Raw genomic sequence first — 17491 nt, 5'->3', positions numbered from 1 at the left:
CAGAGAGGCCATACCTGGAGAGTGCAAGAATGGAGAGGTGCACGACCATCAAATCCTGGCACCCAGAGCACGCTGGCATTGCTGCTGGTGACTTGGCTTACAGTTACATTGAGAGGCGGGAGAGGCATGGCTAGAAAGGAAACAAAGAGACCTTTCAGTGTACACAGAACTGAGCAGGTATTCACGTGGAAATGGAAGAGGCTTGAGGCTAAAAATTATGCAATGAAATCACTAACAGGAATGTGGTAAAATATCACATCTTTAGAGAGTGTCCCTGACTTCTTGTGAATGAAACTTGAATTATTTTAACATTGGACAAGCTATTGTCAGCCATTCTCACACTGTCCATTGACGCACACAGGCAGTGGTTGATCTCTTTGATAGCAACGCCAGCGTGTGATGTTTACACCTTTGCTACTCAGCTCTCTTCCCTGCTCCCTCCATTGCAGGCCATGACTCAGCCCTGCACACAGTTGCCTGTGGACCCATATTGTGAACTAAATCAGGGCTTTAAAATCCCACCTCAGGTTCTCAGTCCAGCTTTTGACACCAGCTCTGCCAGCACTGGGTGGAGGGTGGTTTGCTGTAGTGACCTGAATACGCTGGAGCTGGATTTGCAGTAGACCTCTTTGTGCTGCCTCCAGGCGTCCATTACAAACTCCCACTGAAACACCCTGGGACAGAGCCTGGACTGAAAACTGCCTCCTCAGGCTTGGGATGAATAAACTCTGTTTTACAGAGGGGAAATTCAAGCCAAAGCAAGTGCCTGCCACACATGGCTGATACCACTCCACAAATTAAGGGCAGGGCCAGGAACAAAATCAGGATTCCAAGGCTGTACAGTTAATCAGATGCTCGTGCTTCCTATCACCACAGCACAGCACCAAACTGCTTGGCTTCCTTTTAGGATCCTTGATGCTTCCCTTTGACTTCTCCTTTCCTCTCACTGTAATTCCACATAATTAATTCCTATCCTTCCGGTCACCATCCCTTTTTCACCTCTGAGTTTTCATTTGGGCACTTCACTCCTGCCAAAATTAGCAGCTTCATGAATACTAACCTCTCCCTTGACCTTCTTCTCATTTTGAAAAATTGTATGCCAATGCTTGTAGTAGTTTTCCCACAGCACCTCAACAAATTGTACCCTCAGGAGTCCTCTTTCAGAAACCCATCCTCAGGACAAGGGTCTGCCTGCAGATTGAATTTTCCACGTCTCCTGAGTTGTAGCCATTGGAAAGCAGTAATAGAAGAGTAATTGCAAGCCAGGATTCCTACCCTGCCAGAGCACCTTTGTATTTCACTGCACCAAGGACAACCACAATACTGCTGCCATCAGCATATCCACAGGGCCATCTTGCAAGAGAAATGCAGAGCCCAAACACTCGGGGTCTCTGCAGAGGGCCTGAAGGAGAGGAATAGATGGTGACAGAGATTAACCCTATAAAGCCTTTGTTGTCTGGTTAACCAGTTACCAGGACCCAGGGCAGGGCCTGCCACCTAGATAAGAACAGGGTGTGTGGGTGGGGGGCACGGCAGCAGACGAAGGGTCTGGGGTGGAAGCTGGGCAATGAGCTCTTCTTTAGTTTCTTTTTTAGTTCTTTCTTTAGTTAAGACTTTCCTGCATCTTTGTTTCATCCTCTTTTGATGTTTTGTGTTCTGGTCTGTAAGTTCTTTGAAGGGAAAAAATCCTGCTTTCACTGCTTGCTGGGTATTGTGGAAACACTGTCCATAACCCAAGCTTTTGCAGACACACTTGTAACTTCTGAGTTTAGCAAGGTGTACTTTCCAACACAGGATGGTAGGACTGAAGGAGGTATGTCCTGTGCCACCAGTGAGAACAAATCATCAACTGCTAACACAGCCTGTGTGTAAAGGAGACAGTGGCTGAGGAGGGTTGGTTTGTTAGCACCTTCCCCTAACTCTGCAAGCCAGGGCCAGATGTGTTTTCCAGTCATCTCTTGGGAAAAATCTGTGGGCGGCTGTTTCCTGTTGTGCTCCAAAACACGGGATACAACCCTAAAAGTGTTAGCTGCGCACATAAAGAAGAGAAAAGCCTGTCAGAAAGCAGGACCTTGAGTGTTAACATAATGAGAGTTAACTTCCCCAGTGCTTAGAGAGTGGCTGAACAATGGGGCTTTGTAATGGCTGGGGACTGTGGGCTACAATAACAGTAATTTTCTGCTTGGAGTACACCCAGCACATTGTGGGCACTACACAGGATAATGAACAACAACAGGAGAAAATAGGAAGAAACGTTAACAGTTTGTAAATGTCCTAGCAAAAATATTTGCCTCTGGAAACACAGAAGAAACTAATTGTTTAATAAATTGTAGAAAGATTTAAGAGCTTGCATTAGCAGATGGGTTTGTGTAAGAGAGGAAGGCCCTGAACATGCATGTGCAGACAACTACTCCCAGGAGTAACTTCACTGAATTCTGCACATTTATAGGATCAAGAACTAAATAAACATTATTTGGGCCTGCCCTATTTCTGCTGTGTAGGAGCTCTGCTTTAATTTTAACAGGGCTATGCTAGATCTTCAAAGCTTTTCTATTTAGAAAAGCCTCATCACTTAGGCAAATTTTTAAGTACTTTTTTAGACATATCTTTGAGGTATTACAGACAGCTTTTATGACTACAGCACTGGACTTGCTATACAAAACCTGAGTTTTTTTCTCTAGGACATGCCACATACAGGTGCAATGCTAGTTGAGTGACTTAAGCTTACTTTTTCTCAGCTCCAGAATGTGTGTGTGTGTGTGTGTGTGACACAAGTGTGTGATGGCAATATCTCCCTCCTAAATTGGCTGTGTGGATTCATTAGCTGATGACCCCTGAGGAACACTTTCCAGCTAAACATAATTGCTGGGAAATGAGACAATTCTGAGGTCTTTACCTCTTCATCTTATTTATGATTAAAAAAATAATGATCTGTATTAACATAAACAACTTTAAAAACTTGTTTATGCTAAATGTTTTCTCAAATTATGGCTTGACAAGATATTTTAAATTGTAATAGCTTTGTGAACTAAATTCTATCCCAGGATAAAATATCCATACAAGATATATTCTACAATAACTAACTCCTCTGTGTACACAAGCCTTTAAGGCAACAACTCCAAATGGTTTTAAATTAAGCTATAAATCTTACTAGTCCAAGGTACTGCATTCTTGGCATAGCAGTAACCACAATGTCCTGAACAAAAACACACTCCAAGAGCAGTAGATTACAGCTGGATTTTGACCTCTCCTTTAATGAACACTAGCTACTACAACTGTAAGTTCTGATACTGACACAGACATAAAGGATTGCTTGTATTTGTGCTGAGCAATAAGCTGCCACTTGGAACAAATTATTTTTGTGCCATGCCTCTCCTGGAGCGGATGATCATGTAATTAAAAGTGCATTAAAGCATGACTAAAAATTCTAATACAGAAGCATCTCAACATGAAGAAGAGGGGAAGAGCTGATTGCTCTGACTATCCCTGTTTCAGCCTGGAGACTTACAAATGGCAACTGGTCATGCACAGCCTAGGAATTATTTGTTTTCAACGATTTTAAAGAGCAGAGAATTTAAAAAATAAAATTCATAAACACAGTGTGGATGAGCAGACCTTACTGGCCACTGGTGATCACCTTCCTTGACTTTTTTTTCAGGATCTAATGTGATGCTAATAAAAGCAAGCAGAAGTAATGGCCTCTTTACCTCTAACAAGACCCATCTATTGCCAAGAGGGAAAGACTTCCCTGCTACAAATTTATACCAGCTTCATCTCTCACAAACAACTTAATCACCCCAGCTCTCTCCTTTTCAAGGAAAAGCTGTCATTTGACATCACATTTCCACTCCTGAATCAGATGTGGATTATTTTCAACAGCCTGGGACATGGCCCTGCATAGGAAGTGGGAACTGCTGTTAGAACACAAAGCATTGTTTCGACTGCTGAGAGCTCCAGCCGGTGCTGGCAGCTTTGAGGCCATTCCTTGCATTAAGGAGCCCTACCTTCCCTCCCCAGAGAGCAAATCCGAGGCCCTTGCCCAGACTTTTGCACCCAGTCTCTCACCTTTAATTTGAACAGTGGCGGTCCGAGATGAAGACAATCCCTTTATGTTGTGAGCTTCACAGGAGAAAACTGTGCTTTGATTAATACCTGGAGATCAGCCAAGAAAAGGAAAGGAAACACAAATAGCTATATAATCCAGCTTCAACCTTCAGCAGAATTTCAATTGTTTGTGACATCCAGCTCAAGCTGTACAGGCAGTTGGAGGGGTGAGCTGGGTGCCAATCAAAGGCATGCAGATTTCAATGTGACTAATGTGCTAAACGCATTTTTAATGGAGGGAGTGTGGCAATGTAGAAAAGCTCTCATGGAAGTGTCAGAAAGCACTGAAAAGGAAGGAACAATCTGTCAGAACAGCAGCTCATACTGCTCAGGTAGTAGATGTCTGCTTCCCACATTCTGGTGAGCATCTTTGGAGCAAGGATTGTGCTGAACTGTGAGCTCACACAAAGCCCAACGCTTTGGGCCTCAGCCTACACCTGAGCAACATTCATCTTCTAACTGGGCTGTAAGCCCAGGCAAACTTTCAATCAGATGCTGCCAATTTCTAGTCAATGCCCACCTGTTCCTCACCTTGCATCAGACTTCTGAAGACACACAAAGGATGTGCAAGGTAAGTGCTACTGCATCAGCACTGAAACACTTTCCAGGGGTGATACAAGTAAGAATGTCTTCTATTAGCATCCATCCATCCATCCAGCCATCCAGCCATCCATCCATCCATCCATCCATCCATCCATCCATCCATCCATCCATCCAGCCATCCAGCCATCCAGCCATCCATATCATACTGATGTCTGGCTGTTCCAGGATGCATATAAATATGGCAAATGAATCAGAACTGAGATAGGTTTGCAAGGCTGACTGGAGAACTGTGTCCAGCAACTACTGTCATGTGTCTTGGCCCTCAGTTGCCTTAAAAGGCTCTACCTGAGAAAAGGTAAAGACTGGCTCACTGTGGGCATACAGTCTAGGAAGGAAAAACATTTCAGAGCTGCACAGAGTAGCTTGCACAGTGTCTCTGACCTTTGACTCACCTCTCAAGCCTGAGACTAACAGCATTGCAAAGAAGGTGAAATGGAAGAGAGGAGGGAGTGCTATTCTCATCCCTGTGAACCAGAGGAAGATGCTGCCAGCAGGCTGAAGACCAGGCAGCACAGCAGAGCAGCACCTGATGTGGTAGGCCTGTCCCAAGACAGAACCCAACACAGCCCTGCCCTGAGGAAAATACATAATACACCACAAACCAGGAACTGCGTGTTCCCTAGCACCATGCCAGCACTGCTTTCCAAATACAACATTGCTGAACCTTCTAAATGCTTGCTTTCTAGCCAAGTACTTAGTTACTATTTTCTTCAGAGCACGATACTTTCCTCAGCTAGCAATGCTTGTTTTCTTACCAAGTGTCTTTTTTTTGACATGCTTTGGTAATCCAACCATGCAGGTTGTGTCCTGCTACATATCTTAAATTGCAAAGACAAGATATGCCCAAGGGGCACTCCAACGTGCACTGAAAGAGGGTGTGCCCAAGGGGCATCCCAAAGAACACTGGAAGCAAATAGAGGTGCTGATGACACTTAATAAATAAAATAGCAATTCATCTGGAGAATCACTAGGAGCAGATGTCTCTTTTTCAGGCTTCCAAGCCACTGTCCCCCAACAACAGACATTTGTGAGGCACTGTGGGATGAGTTTAGTGGAGGAAGGGTGACTTATTTTTTTTATTGTCTTTCCCCTCTTGACTATCCATCTTTTCAGTTTCCATTTCAACAGGAAGATTATGTCATAAGGGAGCAGTTTTCATTTCCAACTTAGAACAGCATCGGTGTCTACGTAAGAGAGGGAGCAGATGATTAAAACCACTTAAAATCACAAATCAGATTTTGATTTGTGAATAAATGAAGTTCTAAGGAAAGCCTGAAAAGGATTGGGTTGTTCAAAGGATGGTCAAAGACATATAAAAACTCAGCCTGGGTGTAACTGTATTAATACTGATAAAAAGGGCATAGAGGTGACTCTTAGCTGTAAAGAGTTTAGTTCTTTTATTTCTAGATAACTAGTTAAACTTTGGGTCAGGGCTGCTGAGAATAATGAAACAACAGCAAAGAGAAAACATAACACAAGGCTGTTGGACAACTAACTAGAATAAAGTCACTTTTAAGAGGTAACTGCAAGAATAGCTGCAGTCAGTTCCTGGTAGAGATCACCCTTTCTGAAAGTGGTCTGAAGAGAGGCCCTAATACCCACTGGCTCCTGAGTTTTTCTGCTGGCCCTGCTGGGAAAAGCTCTGCTCTGGGGCAAACAGTGGTCTTGAAGGGATCAACCAGCCCATCTGAGCACTGATTCAATCACTCTTCAAGTGTCAAACAATTACAGGCAGTCAGATTTTCATGATAAGAGCATCCAGCAAGCCTGCAAGAGCAGAAATAGGGGTGGGTAAGAGAGAGGAAAGCAGTGTGTGACAGGGCTGTGCACAGAAGGAGGGGATGGTGTCTGTTGTATGCGAATGCTTGGAGAGTTCCAAGAGAAAGGGCACCTACAGAGTCACTTCCATAACCATGAACACCCTCCACGAGGTGGAACAAGAGGCACCCAACACATCATCTGCTCAATGGCATCTTTAACAAGAGTGCCAAACTCTGTAAGAGCCTGTGTGCCTCAGGCCAGCAGAAAACACTGGGCAAACATCACCCCTCGAGATAATCTTTGTATGTGATTATGACCACTGAACACTTAATCAGAGTTAAACACCATTCCCATGAGTGGCTACCCAATCAGAGGGCATGATCAGAAGAGAGCTCTTCTCCTCTTCTGATGCTCAAAGTGATCCCCTGCAGCTGCAGCAGCCTTACCTGACACATTTAAGATGGAGGGGGAGACGTCTGGAAGCCCCACTCTAGAGTCTCCCATCCACCAGACAATGGTCACTGGTTCAGGGGGACCAACAGCAGCACAGGCCATATGAAATGGGGCATTAGGAGACACAGACACATCCTCAGGTTCCACAGTAAAGTAGGGCACACCTGGAAAAGCAACAGACAAGTGACAATAACTGGAGTAACTGCCTCTTGTTTATTTCCACTAATATCAGTGCCCAACACTGGACATCCATCTGTCCTGCTGCTAGCCCAAATCCGACGCCCTCTAAGCCCTTCACAAAAACCAAGGGTCAGATATGCTGGATCACCTCAGGGCATGAATGCCTAAATGCTACTACTATTAGAAGCCAGAGAGAAAAATTGCTTGCTTCCCACAATGCCTTTGAAAAACCAATTTCAATTCAAGACTCCCCTACGAAACAGCTTTTAGTGGTAGCATTTTCTCAATTTTTCAGCAGGAGAGATTGGAGTTTAAAGAGGCAACAGTCAATAACTTTAGTGGTGGCAGACACCACTTTAAAAGACAGCTAATCCAGCTGCAGATACTTCTTGCCATGCATTAAAAACTGAAGCTTGAGAAAGTGTTGCACTACCGGCTTTAACAAACCCATGAAAGAGGAAAGAGTCCCCGCGGTGAGAGACTGGGAGCATTTACAAGGCTCTCTCTGGAGCTTAATTGAATGGAGATGCCTTCCAGCACACTCTGACACCACGACAACCAGGCTGCCCTGGAGTCAGGGGTAATTTGTTTCAGAGCTGAAGGCTATCCACGGACACAGCTCTCTTGGTAATTATCTGTTCCCCACCATGGAAAGACTCCTGGTTGGTACAACAGGTCTCAGATTAGGCCCACAGGGACCAAAGGGCAGCTGCAATGCTACCTACCTTAGGTCATCCCTAAGTGGCAATAGCAGTGTAGTTCAACACATCAAGAGATGTGGTTCCTCTTATGGGCAATGCCAAAACTCTCGTGGTTTCAGTGCCCCAAACCAGTAGCACAAATTTCGCCTGCCATCAGCAGCAGTGCTGACCGTGCAGGACAGCCAGTTTGTATTTCCAGTGGTTGGTGGAATAGCTGAAGGCCCAGAGAAACGTTCAGTTCCCTTCTATACAGAAATCTTTGTGTGTCAAACACTGCTGATACCAAGAGCACTTACCCCAACCAAAATAAGGTATTCTCAGCTGCAAAAAGCATGTTCTGGAAGCTGCTGATCTGTTGCCCCACAGAAACAGAGGAACTGACAACATTGTGCATTCACATGCTGACCTTGCACTGTCTGTCCCTGGCCAAAGATGACAGGCCCAAGCACCTCCAACAGCAGTCAATTAATACAGTGCTTAAACAGGGATTTAGAAGCCTAACACTTGACATTTCCCCCAAGCTACAGCCAAAAGTGCTCTCCTCAGTCTTTCACTGACTGTCCAGTCACTGTTTATGTCTTTCAGGCAGCAGTTCCTTTGTGCCTTCCTTGCCTCCTTCCCTTAGAGAAGTAAATGAACAGACTAAACCAGGTCTAAACCCAAGTCTCTTGAGGAATGACAGTGCCTATCTGTGCAAAGGGTAATGTTCAGGACAGGTATATCCATTGTCACAGCATACTGCTTGTTTTTGCTGACATATTATACTTCATTTTTTTATTGCATGCATACATAAACAATAAAAATGAGTAAGCTTTTGAGATACCAGCTGAAACACCTCTGCCTGCTTTGCTCTCCTTCTCCAAGGAAGATTAGAAGAATCACCGTTTCTCTACCTGTGAGCAGGATCCCTGCCTCCTGTCCATTTGTCATGACACCCAAGGTAAACTTTCAGGAAGATCCTGCCCAGCTCAGCAGGTTTTCTCACTTTGGGAGCAGCTAAACAGAGCAGACAAGACCACAATTAAAAACTTTCATAGTTGAGGGAGTGCAGCTGACTCATCCAGCTGAGGAACTTGCACTGCCCCTGTCAGTGTTACCTGGGCAGCTCACTGCCTGTGACACGTTTGGCCTCCCAGCTCCTGGTACAAGAGGTGAGTGTCAGCACTTTCACAGATGCCCCATGGAGGCACTGAGCAGCCAGCAGACAGGAAATCAGCAGCAAAACGAGGAAAAATCCCTCCTATTCCCCCTTCCAAGCCAGCGTCCAACCTTTAAAGCTGATTTTTATGTACAGCTCGGTTTTGAGACAGCGTTGATTCAAGGGAATGTGTCTACACGGGTGTGGCTTGGTCTCTGACTAGCCACAATGGGGGCTAGCAGCCCCAGGAACAGCCACACAGTCAAGGTGTAATTTCAGATGGAAAGTTCTGTAAGAAACACAATCCGTTTTTTAACGCTCCACAGTGTGCCTCTGAGATCACCTCTCCAGGCATCAAACACCATCATGTTCTCAGGAAGGCCAGAGACTGGTTTCTAAGCCAGGAAACAGGTTCAAAACAGTTTTAGTTTTGTAAATTATAAGAAGTGTTTCATAAGATCAAACATTTTTATTACAAAGGCAGTTCAAATACCATAGCTAGAAAACCTGGCAGATACAGACTACCTAAGCAGATATTACACAGCACAGAAATCCAGTCAAGCTCATTTTAAGTTAGATCACCAACAGCCCACACTTGTTTGTGTGCCACACTGAAGTGTGTCAGCACCTACTGAAAGCTGCAAATCGCCAAAGATCCTCTCTCAGTCAAGAGGACAGTTGTTATCAATAGAGCAACCACTGCCACACAAAGTTGGCACGTCCAGGGAAGAAATACAGAGATAACAGCAAAGGTGGGTCTGATAGGCTTTTGCATTCCCAGGTGTTTTCTTATGCTAAGAGCTGACACATTTTTTAAACTCCACCCCTTATCACTACTTGTTAATTTTTAATTTTATCCACCAACTCCCTTTACACATGACCACATTCCCAGTTCAAGTTTAACTACCTTCTTGTAACTACCATACTTGTTTTTCTCATAAAGGCGACTAGTTGCATTTTTTTTTTATTTCTGCTGTAAGCTTTGGCCTTCATTCTCACACTTCACCTCACCTAACTGCAGCTGTTTTTGGTGACTTTGATACTTTTTGCCTGTGCAGTCCAGAAGGGCAGCATGGTTTTTTTCTGACAGCTTAGCATGCTGAGCTATCCAATCACTCCTAATGCACCCACCATGCAAATGCAGCCACCTCTGGAGCAGGCCATGGTAATTGGATAGAAATAAAAACTCTGCACAAGGGAGTGTTTTAAGCAGTAAACAACGTTTTCCAGTTGAAACTATACCTGAAAACTTAGGTGGACAAAAGCCTGGGATTTATGGAAGGCAGAACGGGTTACTCTTCTTGTGAGAGCTGCTATGAACGTTTCCATGCTCTGAGCGAGCGAGACCTTTGCTGTAAAACACCCAGACCACATCACCTCCCACTACACCCTCCCTGCTCCCCCCTGTTTATGACTGTCAATTCTGGCCCAAAATGTTACCCAACACATCCAAAAAACTACTTCTGGCTGCAAATGCATTGTTCCTGTCAACTTCTTCACCAAGTATTAAGCCATCCTATGACTACTAGCTTCTGAGGATCTAACAGAATCGTGGCTCAAGGGAAATGAAACCAGAGAAAGTAAGATCCACGCTGCCTTGGGTGAATTTTGAGCAGCCACGTAGAAGCCATTCTTATCAGACAACCCCGGACAGAGAAGTTCTGCATGGAACAGTGACAGCTAGGAAGTGCTGATGTACAGCACTTCTCTCAAAACTCACAGCTGGGTTAAAACTGCACCTTGCCCACAAAGACCTGTTTGGCTGACACACAGGAACAGACTGTGACCCTGCTTAGAGAAGTGGGTTGGACCAGATGAGCCCCATGGATTCCTCTCGAGCCGAACTATTCGCCATTCTATGAATTATTTAGAGATGACCGCAACAATGGACTTAAAAGCTAAGAGGAAAGAAATGCGCTTGCACAAAAAGATCTTGTTTCCTAACATGCCAAAATAAAACCAGAAGGCAATGAACTGACAGCTCTGCTCTTTGAAGCGGTTCTCCTAGTTCTTATTCCTGCTCTGTAGTGATTTCCCTGCAGTTAGCAGCAATGGTTCAGAGCCAAGAAGCCTGTCACTGGAGCAATCTGCTCTCACCACTTCGACCTAGAGCATATTGGTGGGTCAGCCCTGAAAGGAAACCAGCACTACTACTCCTCCTTACCTTCCACTATGAGCCACACTTGTTGTGATTCTTCCTTCTTCCCCCCGTTCTCAACCTGGCACCAGTACTTCCCAGAATCTGTCCGCTCGACGGATTTCAAGCTGAAAAAAGTCAAAAGCCATATCGATATTTTATGTGGATAAAGCATGTTTTTGCCCCAAAGGACCCTCCAGTGTTTGGCAAACCAGATGCATGGAAAACACCGAGACACAGCCAGCTCTGGGGAGGAGATCAACAGCCAGCCAGCACAAAGCACATGGCAAAACAGCAGAGATGGGAGGCTCCTCTCTAAAGTGAGTGGAGAGAGTCCTTGCAGAGCAGACAGTCTTCCTCCAAAAATATCCTCGCAGAAAACCAGTCATCTGTGTCCTCTGAGGATAGGAAAGGGTCATCTCCATCCTGAATCTTGACTCTAGCTAGCCTTCAAGTGCGACAGCTTGGCCTACAACATCTGAGCTAGCAGGAAACTCCACATTGCAAACCTCCAGCGAGCTCGACTGCTTTGCCTCAGGTGACAGGAGTGGCAACAGCCTCACACAGGAGCAGATGGGTCAGAAAAGGGTCCCCCTCGCCTCAACTGCGCTCAGCGCTATTCTGATCCCAAGAGTGGCTCACTCTGCAAAACTCCTGGGGCCTCCCCGTTTGTGATTTCAAGGGGTTATGCTGGTGCATGGTGAGCAAGGGCAGACTTTGGTCCCAGAGCAGCAAGGTCTCGGTTACCAAAGGCAACAGTGTGACTCTGAGAGCCCGTCAGTGCACCAGCGCTGACTGCTCCCCGCCGGACGCGCGGCCGTGCGTCTGCTGCCATGCAGGGATCCTCCGCAGAGCTGATGCCCACCTTTCTAACGCTAGCACTCCTCCTCGGAGAAGGGGAAGGACGTCTCAGGAAGGAAGACAGAAAGGGGAGAGTGTTTGCCGAAATGCACAAAAGGGACCCACTACAGCCCGATTTTCAGAGCTGGACCTTCAAATGGCATCAGCTGTCCTGCCCAAGTTCTGAAACACAGTGATCACAGCAGAGAGTCACACGTGGGTGGTAGAAATGATCTCTTTAGGAAAAGAAAGGAAAAAGGAGAGAAAGATTCAGATACATCCAGATTTAGCACCCTAACTTATCTCTGATGCTGCAGAGAGTTCTCAGCGGAATAAAACAAGAGGCAAGAAAGGAGATCAGAATGAGATTGTGAAGGACAGAGTTAGCTAGCGGAACTGGGGGGAAGTAAACAGTATAGTTTCAAGACAAACTGTTTCCACAACATAATGTTATGCAATAGTTTTACTGTGCACAGATATTTTCTCCGACCAAAATGTTTCTTACCGACAAGCTTTAACACAAAGACTTTTAGTTGGTGGGATTGGAGACTGTGCAATGTCAATCCAAGAAACATAGTAGGAGATGAAGCCAGAGCTCAGGGAAGAGTGATTCTCAGTCAGTCAACAGTTTTGAGCTCTTGTGGTATTGGTATATTTGTCTGTACAAGCTCTTTTAATGCATAAAATAGAGCAGAACCTTGGGTCTTGTTTATCTCAGTCCTTCCAGAACTAGCTGACATTCCTCTTCTGCTGAAATAAAGGTACAGAGATCTGCTTTGCGTAAGAGTTTTATGCCTCTGAGTGGGGCAGAACTGCTATCACGTAGTGTAAATGTATTAGGAATAGATCAGGATTCATTGCAAAATGAATCAGGGATGGTTCAGAGGACAAACACTCCTCCCCAAAGAAAGGAAGGGGATGTAGTCCTGGGAGTTTCATTTCTATCAACAATCCTCACCTTTTAGGCAGACTGACAGCTCAAGAGAGAGAGTAAGAGAACAGGATGAGTACAAGAGAGAAAACCTATTTATACTGCTGCACGGCAGAACAAGATGAACAAACAAAGCAAAGACCATCCTTTCACCTTGAAGTCACGTCTCAAGCATCACAAGCATTAGCAAAGCACCTGTCCCCACAGTAGTCAGAAAACCAATATGGTTCTACTGGATAGAATCTCAGTGCTCAGTGGCTTCAGTTCTGCTCTCAGTTATGCCCTTGCCACACAGTGAACTGCAGACCTAAGGACTCTGCCCCACTGAGGGCACTGCAGAGAGATAGCTGACAGCAGAAAACTGTGCAATAGTTTCCATGATATTCTTCCTTCTCTGCATCTGTTGTACCTGAGGAAGCCGATCCAGTGCTCTTCATCTACTGGAATGTACACCTGGTCTACGCTTTGCACCACTGCTCCGTCCTTGATCCACAACATCTCGGGATCTTCCATTCCCTCGAGGCTGCAATTTAGTTTCACAGGTTGACCCTGGGACACCTTTAATTTGATTGGAGGTCCTGTAAATTTCATACCTAAAAAAAAAATACTACTCCGCCCCACCCCCAGAAGAAGGGGGGTTGGAGTACAGCAAATTACTCTAGGTTGGTGGTCTGGAATTACATACCCTACCAGCACATGCTGCAGAGGAGTGTGTTAGTCTCAGCACTGCTCTACTATGTCTGCTAAGCGATAGGCAAATGCAAGCACTGAAAGCACAATTGCTGGAGAAAAGTGGTGGTTCAGTGTGTACATGGGGATTTTTTCAACTCCTCTAACAGCAGGGTGATGTTCTGCAGAGCAGTGCCCAAGCAGAGACGCACAGAAACGCCAGGAGCTTCACCGTGTCAGTGATCCAGCAGTGCTAACTGCATCTGTTCAACATGCTACCACACCTCCCTCTTTTCCCCAGGCCTGGATTTAAGCCACAGTGTTCTTGTGCTGCTCAGAAATCATCACGCTTGCTCCATTGTATGCATTTGTAAAGAGGTTGGATATGAGAAAGAATCAATTATGTTTTGTTATTCGTCATACACTGTTCTCCTGCATTACAGAAAGCTTCTCTACAATTTTCAAAATCCATGAAAGCAAAGCCTATTCCACAGCATACCTCACTGAGGAGCAGAACTGTTTAGAGAACAGATATTTCTGTCGCGTGATGTGGGTGTGTGCTGAATGAGCCGCCTGGAGGACCCTTCGGTCCAGCCAAAGGACCACACTGTACCCAGAGCTACACCATTGTGACCCCAAAGCAGCAGGGCCAGAGCTGGTGAAGCTGCTCAGGTTTGTATTGACACAGAAGCGATCAGAATTTGGCCCGGAGCACTGTTACATGTGTGGGTGGACGGGGAGTGTTTCCCTCAAGCAGAAGCGAATGTATGGAATGTGTTACCATGAGAAGACACGGAAGCCAACTATCTAAGCACATTTAAGAAAGACAGGCATATAAAGGAGGAACCAGAAGATCAAAGGAGACCGTGGGAAAACAGGAAGGTAGAAAATACATGTAAAGTTAGTTTTGTTAGGGAGAGTGGCTATTTCCTATGCAGTGGCACAGGACTGACAGACCAGAACTGGTCTAGCCTAGTCCACACCGGCAGTGGACTACACATCCTTCAGAAAAAAAATTACTCCATCACTCTTGCCTGGCCCTCACAACACATTATAACTTCACCCAGTTCACTAGGTCTCACAAGATGCCTTGCTAGCCCACAGAGCCAGTCAGAAAGCGCTGCTTAGCGAGCAGCCCTGTTGCTCTCAAACTCTGTTACAGCCTTACTGGTGATCCAACACAGATGTCAGATGTGCCACCTCCCTTCTTGCTCAAACGCCCCCCTCCCACAGCCATGAAGGCACCACCACCTCACAGGGCAGAGGAGCAGCAGAGGAACTCACAGCGTGGCTGTATCAGCTGGGAGTACGGGGAACCAGCACAGTGGGACCAGCCAGCGCTCTGCCACCCGCAGCCTGTACCCAGATGAGTACCAGTGGTCTAGGAAAAAACCCAGAACACAGGCAAAAGGTCTTTATTCCTTTCCTCACTGAGATTCCTCAGCTGGTTTCCCGACACTCAGTCTTTTGCCTTTCTGTCTGCTGTTACTCATTTAGCAAATTCACGGAGAGCACTGGAAAACGGGCTAGCTGATCATTTGAGCTTAGTTGCTCCAGCTCATTTGCTGGGCTAAGGATTTGATCACCTTGGGTGAGGATGATCTAACCTTGCATTACTTAACTCAAATGTAACACAAACGACACGTCCCAGTGCATGCCAGAAAGCATCCTCCCTCCCTTTCACCACTTACAGTACTGGAATACAACATGAAAGCTTCATAGCAGCTCTCTCTGTGCTACAGAAAACTGATATAGTCAGGCTGCTACATGAGCACAAACTGACAGACATTTTCATTACAGGTGCCTTCATGGAAAATCAAACTACTCAGCATCCTTCAGACTGCCCTGCTGAAAGAGTTAGCCACAAATGAAACCAGGAAATATTGTTAGAGATCCTTTATAGTTTTCAGTTAGCAGAGAAATCAGTGATGTAGGAAATTAACATACAGTACAAGTGTTCAGTCAGAGTTGCACATACCATCCAAGTATAATCCCTTCATCAATTTCAACCAAAATGCAGAATTACAGATCAGGTATTTTTAATAACTTCACAGGTCAAAAATGCAGTTTTGGCTGCAGCATCTCTTCCGGCAGGTATCAGGAAGAATCACATAGGGATTTTAATTTCTACCTATTCCTTGTTTTACTCTCCCACCCACTGTTTCTCATCTGACAACACTCTTGACTGTGCAAGAAGTAATTTCATCCAAATAGGTTCCGCCAAGCCTACCTGTAAGAGCTGCAGATTGTGAAATGTATAGATAGGAAATAGAACTGTATTAAATTTCTTATCAAGCAGTTGTCTGAATTGACAGCAAGTGAACACACTAGTTGTCAAAATACATGGCACGTCTGTTTGTTTGCTTTTTAAACTTGCTACCTCTGAATATTTTAATTCCTAGGAACAAAATATATTTTTTGTGATGTTGGGAGCGGAGAGAGAGGAAGACGTCTGCTCATGCATGCCAGGGTAAAGGCTTTTTGCTCCTCAGACTCCTCAGGACACTAATCTAGCGATGCAGCCTGTGCCCCAGCCTCCCCAGCTCCGTGTCACTGCACGCACATCGCTCCACACGCAGCGCGGAGCCCAAACTCCCGCTCAAGTCGGGAGGAGGTTGGCCGGGGCGCCGAGACGCTGCAGCACGCTGCCTTTCCCTGCCGACTGGGGGGTGAAACTTCGGAAAATGAGTTCGCGAGGGAAAAAAACAAACAAAAGCCACTCAGGAATGCGTTAGCTCCCGGCTTTCCTCGGCCACGGCCCGCGCTAGGCACATACCAGTGCGATGGCTCCGCCGACACCGGAGAGGATTACTCGCTACTCTACTCGCGGGCGGGCGAGGCTCGCACAGCCCGGGCTCCCCGCCGGCTCCCCAGCGCCACGTCGCCGGCCCCACAAACGCGGCGGAGCCTCCCGTGCCCGGCCGGGAGGGGCAAAATGCACCGGCCCCGACCCCCACCTGTGGCTGCCCGAGGCCCCGCGGCCGCCGCAGCGGGCGGACCAGGAGCCCCGGCGCTCCTGCCCGGCGACCCTCAGCGGGCTGCCGACACCCGCAGGGGTACCACGGCCGCGGGGAGACCCGGTCCGACGGCAGGAGCCGTGCCCCGCAGCCCCTCCCGCCGCACCCGGGGTCTCGGGGGGCAGTGCCCCGCCGCCACCGGGTTGTCAGCCCCGCTCACCTGCCACGGCAGCGACGTCCCGGAGTGCCGCAGCCCAGAGTCCCAGCACGAGGAGCCGCGGGATCGCCATGCTCCGCTTCAGCTCCATCGCTCCCGCACCACCATCCTCCCCCCTGCTCCCGGCGCCGCGGGGGGCTCCCACCGCCCGTGCAGGCGGCGGCGACAGCGGCTGGGGCAGCCCCGCGTCGCCGCCCGAAACCGGGCTCTCCCGGGAGCCTACGGGGACGCTCAAACTTCTGGCTCCGGCCGGGGCGAGCCTCGGGAGAACCTGCTGCGGGGCGACGGCGCGGGTCGGTGGGGTCGGGTCGGGTCGGGTCCGGTCCGGTGGTCGCCGCCGGGCGATCTCCCCCTGCCGGCTTGGCCGCCGCGGCGCCACTCTGCGGGTCCGTCCGTCCGTCCCTGCCCAGCCGCCGCCGCCTCCTTCAGGAAATGGCGCTCTCGGGCGGTCACCGAGCGCTGTGCTCCCCCTCTGACATCACGTCATGAATATGCATGAGCCGGGCGCCCACCGCCCCCGAAGCGGCGAATCACCGCGCCCGCCGCCCCCGCTCCGCCGCCCCGGGACGGGAGCGGGGCTCCGAGCCCCCGGGAGGGCGGCACAGGACGGGACGGGGCGGGGCGGGGCGGCAGCGGTCGGGGAGGGGTGTGGAGGCGGCGCCCCTCGAGGGCTGCTCTGCCGGGCGGCCTGGTTTCCAGAGCGCCGGGAGCGGGTGACCCACATCCGCGGGAGCTGCCGGGGCACCGCTTATCGCCCTAGCCACAAGTGGCCCCTCTGGAGCCCCGGCGCACCATCCCCA

The 17491-nt window shown here is 47.8% G+C and overlaps 1 protein-coding gene across 2 annotated transcripts in view; it reads right to left on the bottom strand.

The window, feature by feature from the left end:
• Nucleotides 1-17216, bottom strand: part of TYRO3 (TYRO3 protein tyrosine kinase) — a 41631-nt gene extending 24415 nt beyond the window's left edge. The window contains exons 1-6 of one of the 2 annotated variants that reach the window (XM_015630649.3): nucleotides 16695-17216; nucleotides 13258-13441; nucleotides 11105-11205; nucleotides 6915-7085; nucleotides 4066-4152; nucleotides 15-130 (exon numbers count right to left, since the gene is read on the bottom strand). In XM_015630649.3, coding sequence (XP_015486135.1) covers nucleotides 15-130; nucleotides 4066-4152; nucleotides 6915-7085; nucleotides 11105-11205; nucleotides 13258-13441; nucleotides 16695-16782 — 747 coding nt within the window. In that variant the 5' untranslated portion in view covers nucleotides 16783-17216. The remainder of the gene's footprint in view (nucleotides 1-14; nucleotides 131-4065; nucleotides 4153-6914; nucleotides 7086-11104; nucleotides 11206-13257; nucleotides 13442-16694) is intronic. The other variant, XM_015630650.3, reaches the window with a different exon arrangement.
• Between the last annotated feature and the right edge of the window lie 275 nt (nucleotides 17217-17491).

The sequence above is a fragment of the Parus major genome, chromosome 5 (assembly GCF_001522545.3).
Source record: "Parus major isolate Abel chromosome 5, Parus_major1.1, whole genome shotgun sequence".
Classification (NCBI taxonomy): Eukaryota; Metazoa; Chordata; class Aves; order Passeriformes; family Paridae; genus Parus; species Parus major.
Note: the sequence above shows the minus strand (reverse complement) of the source record. Positions and strands in the feature narration are given on the sequence as shown.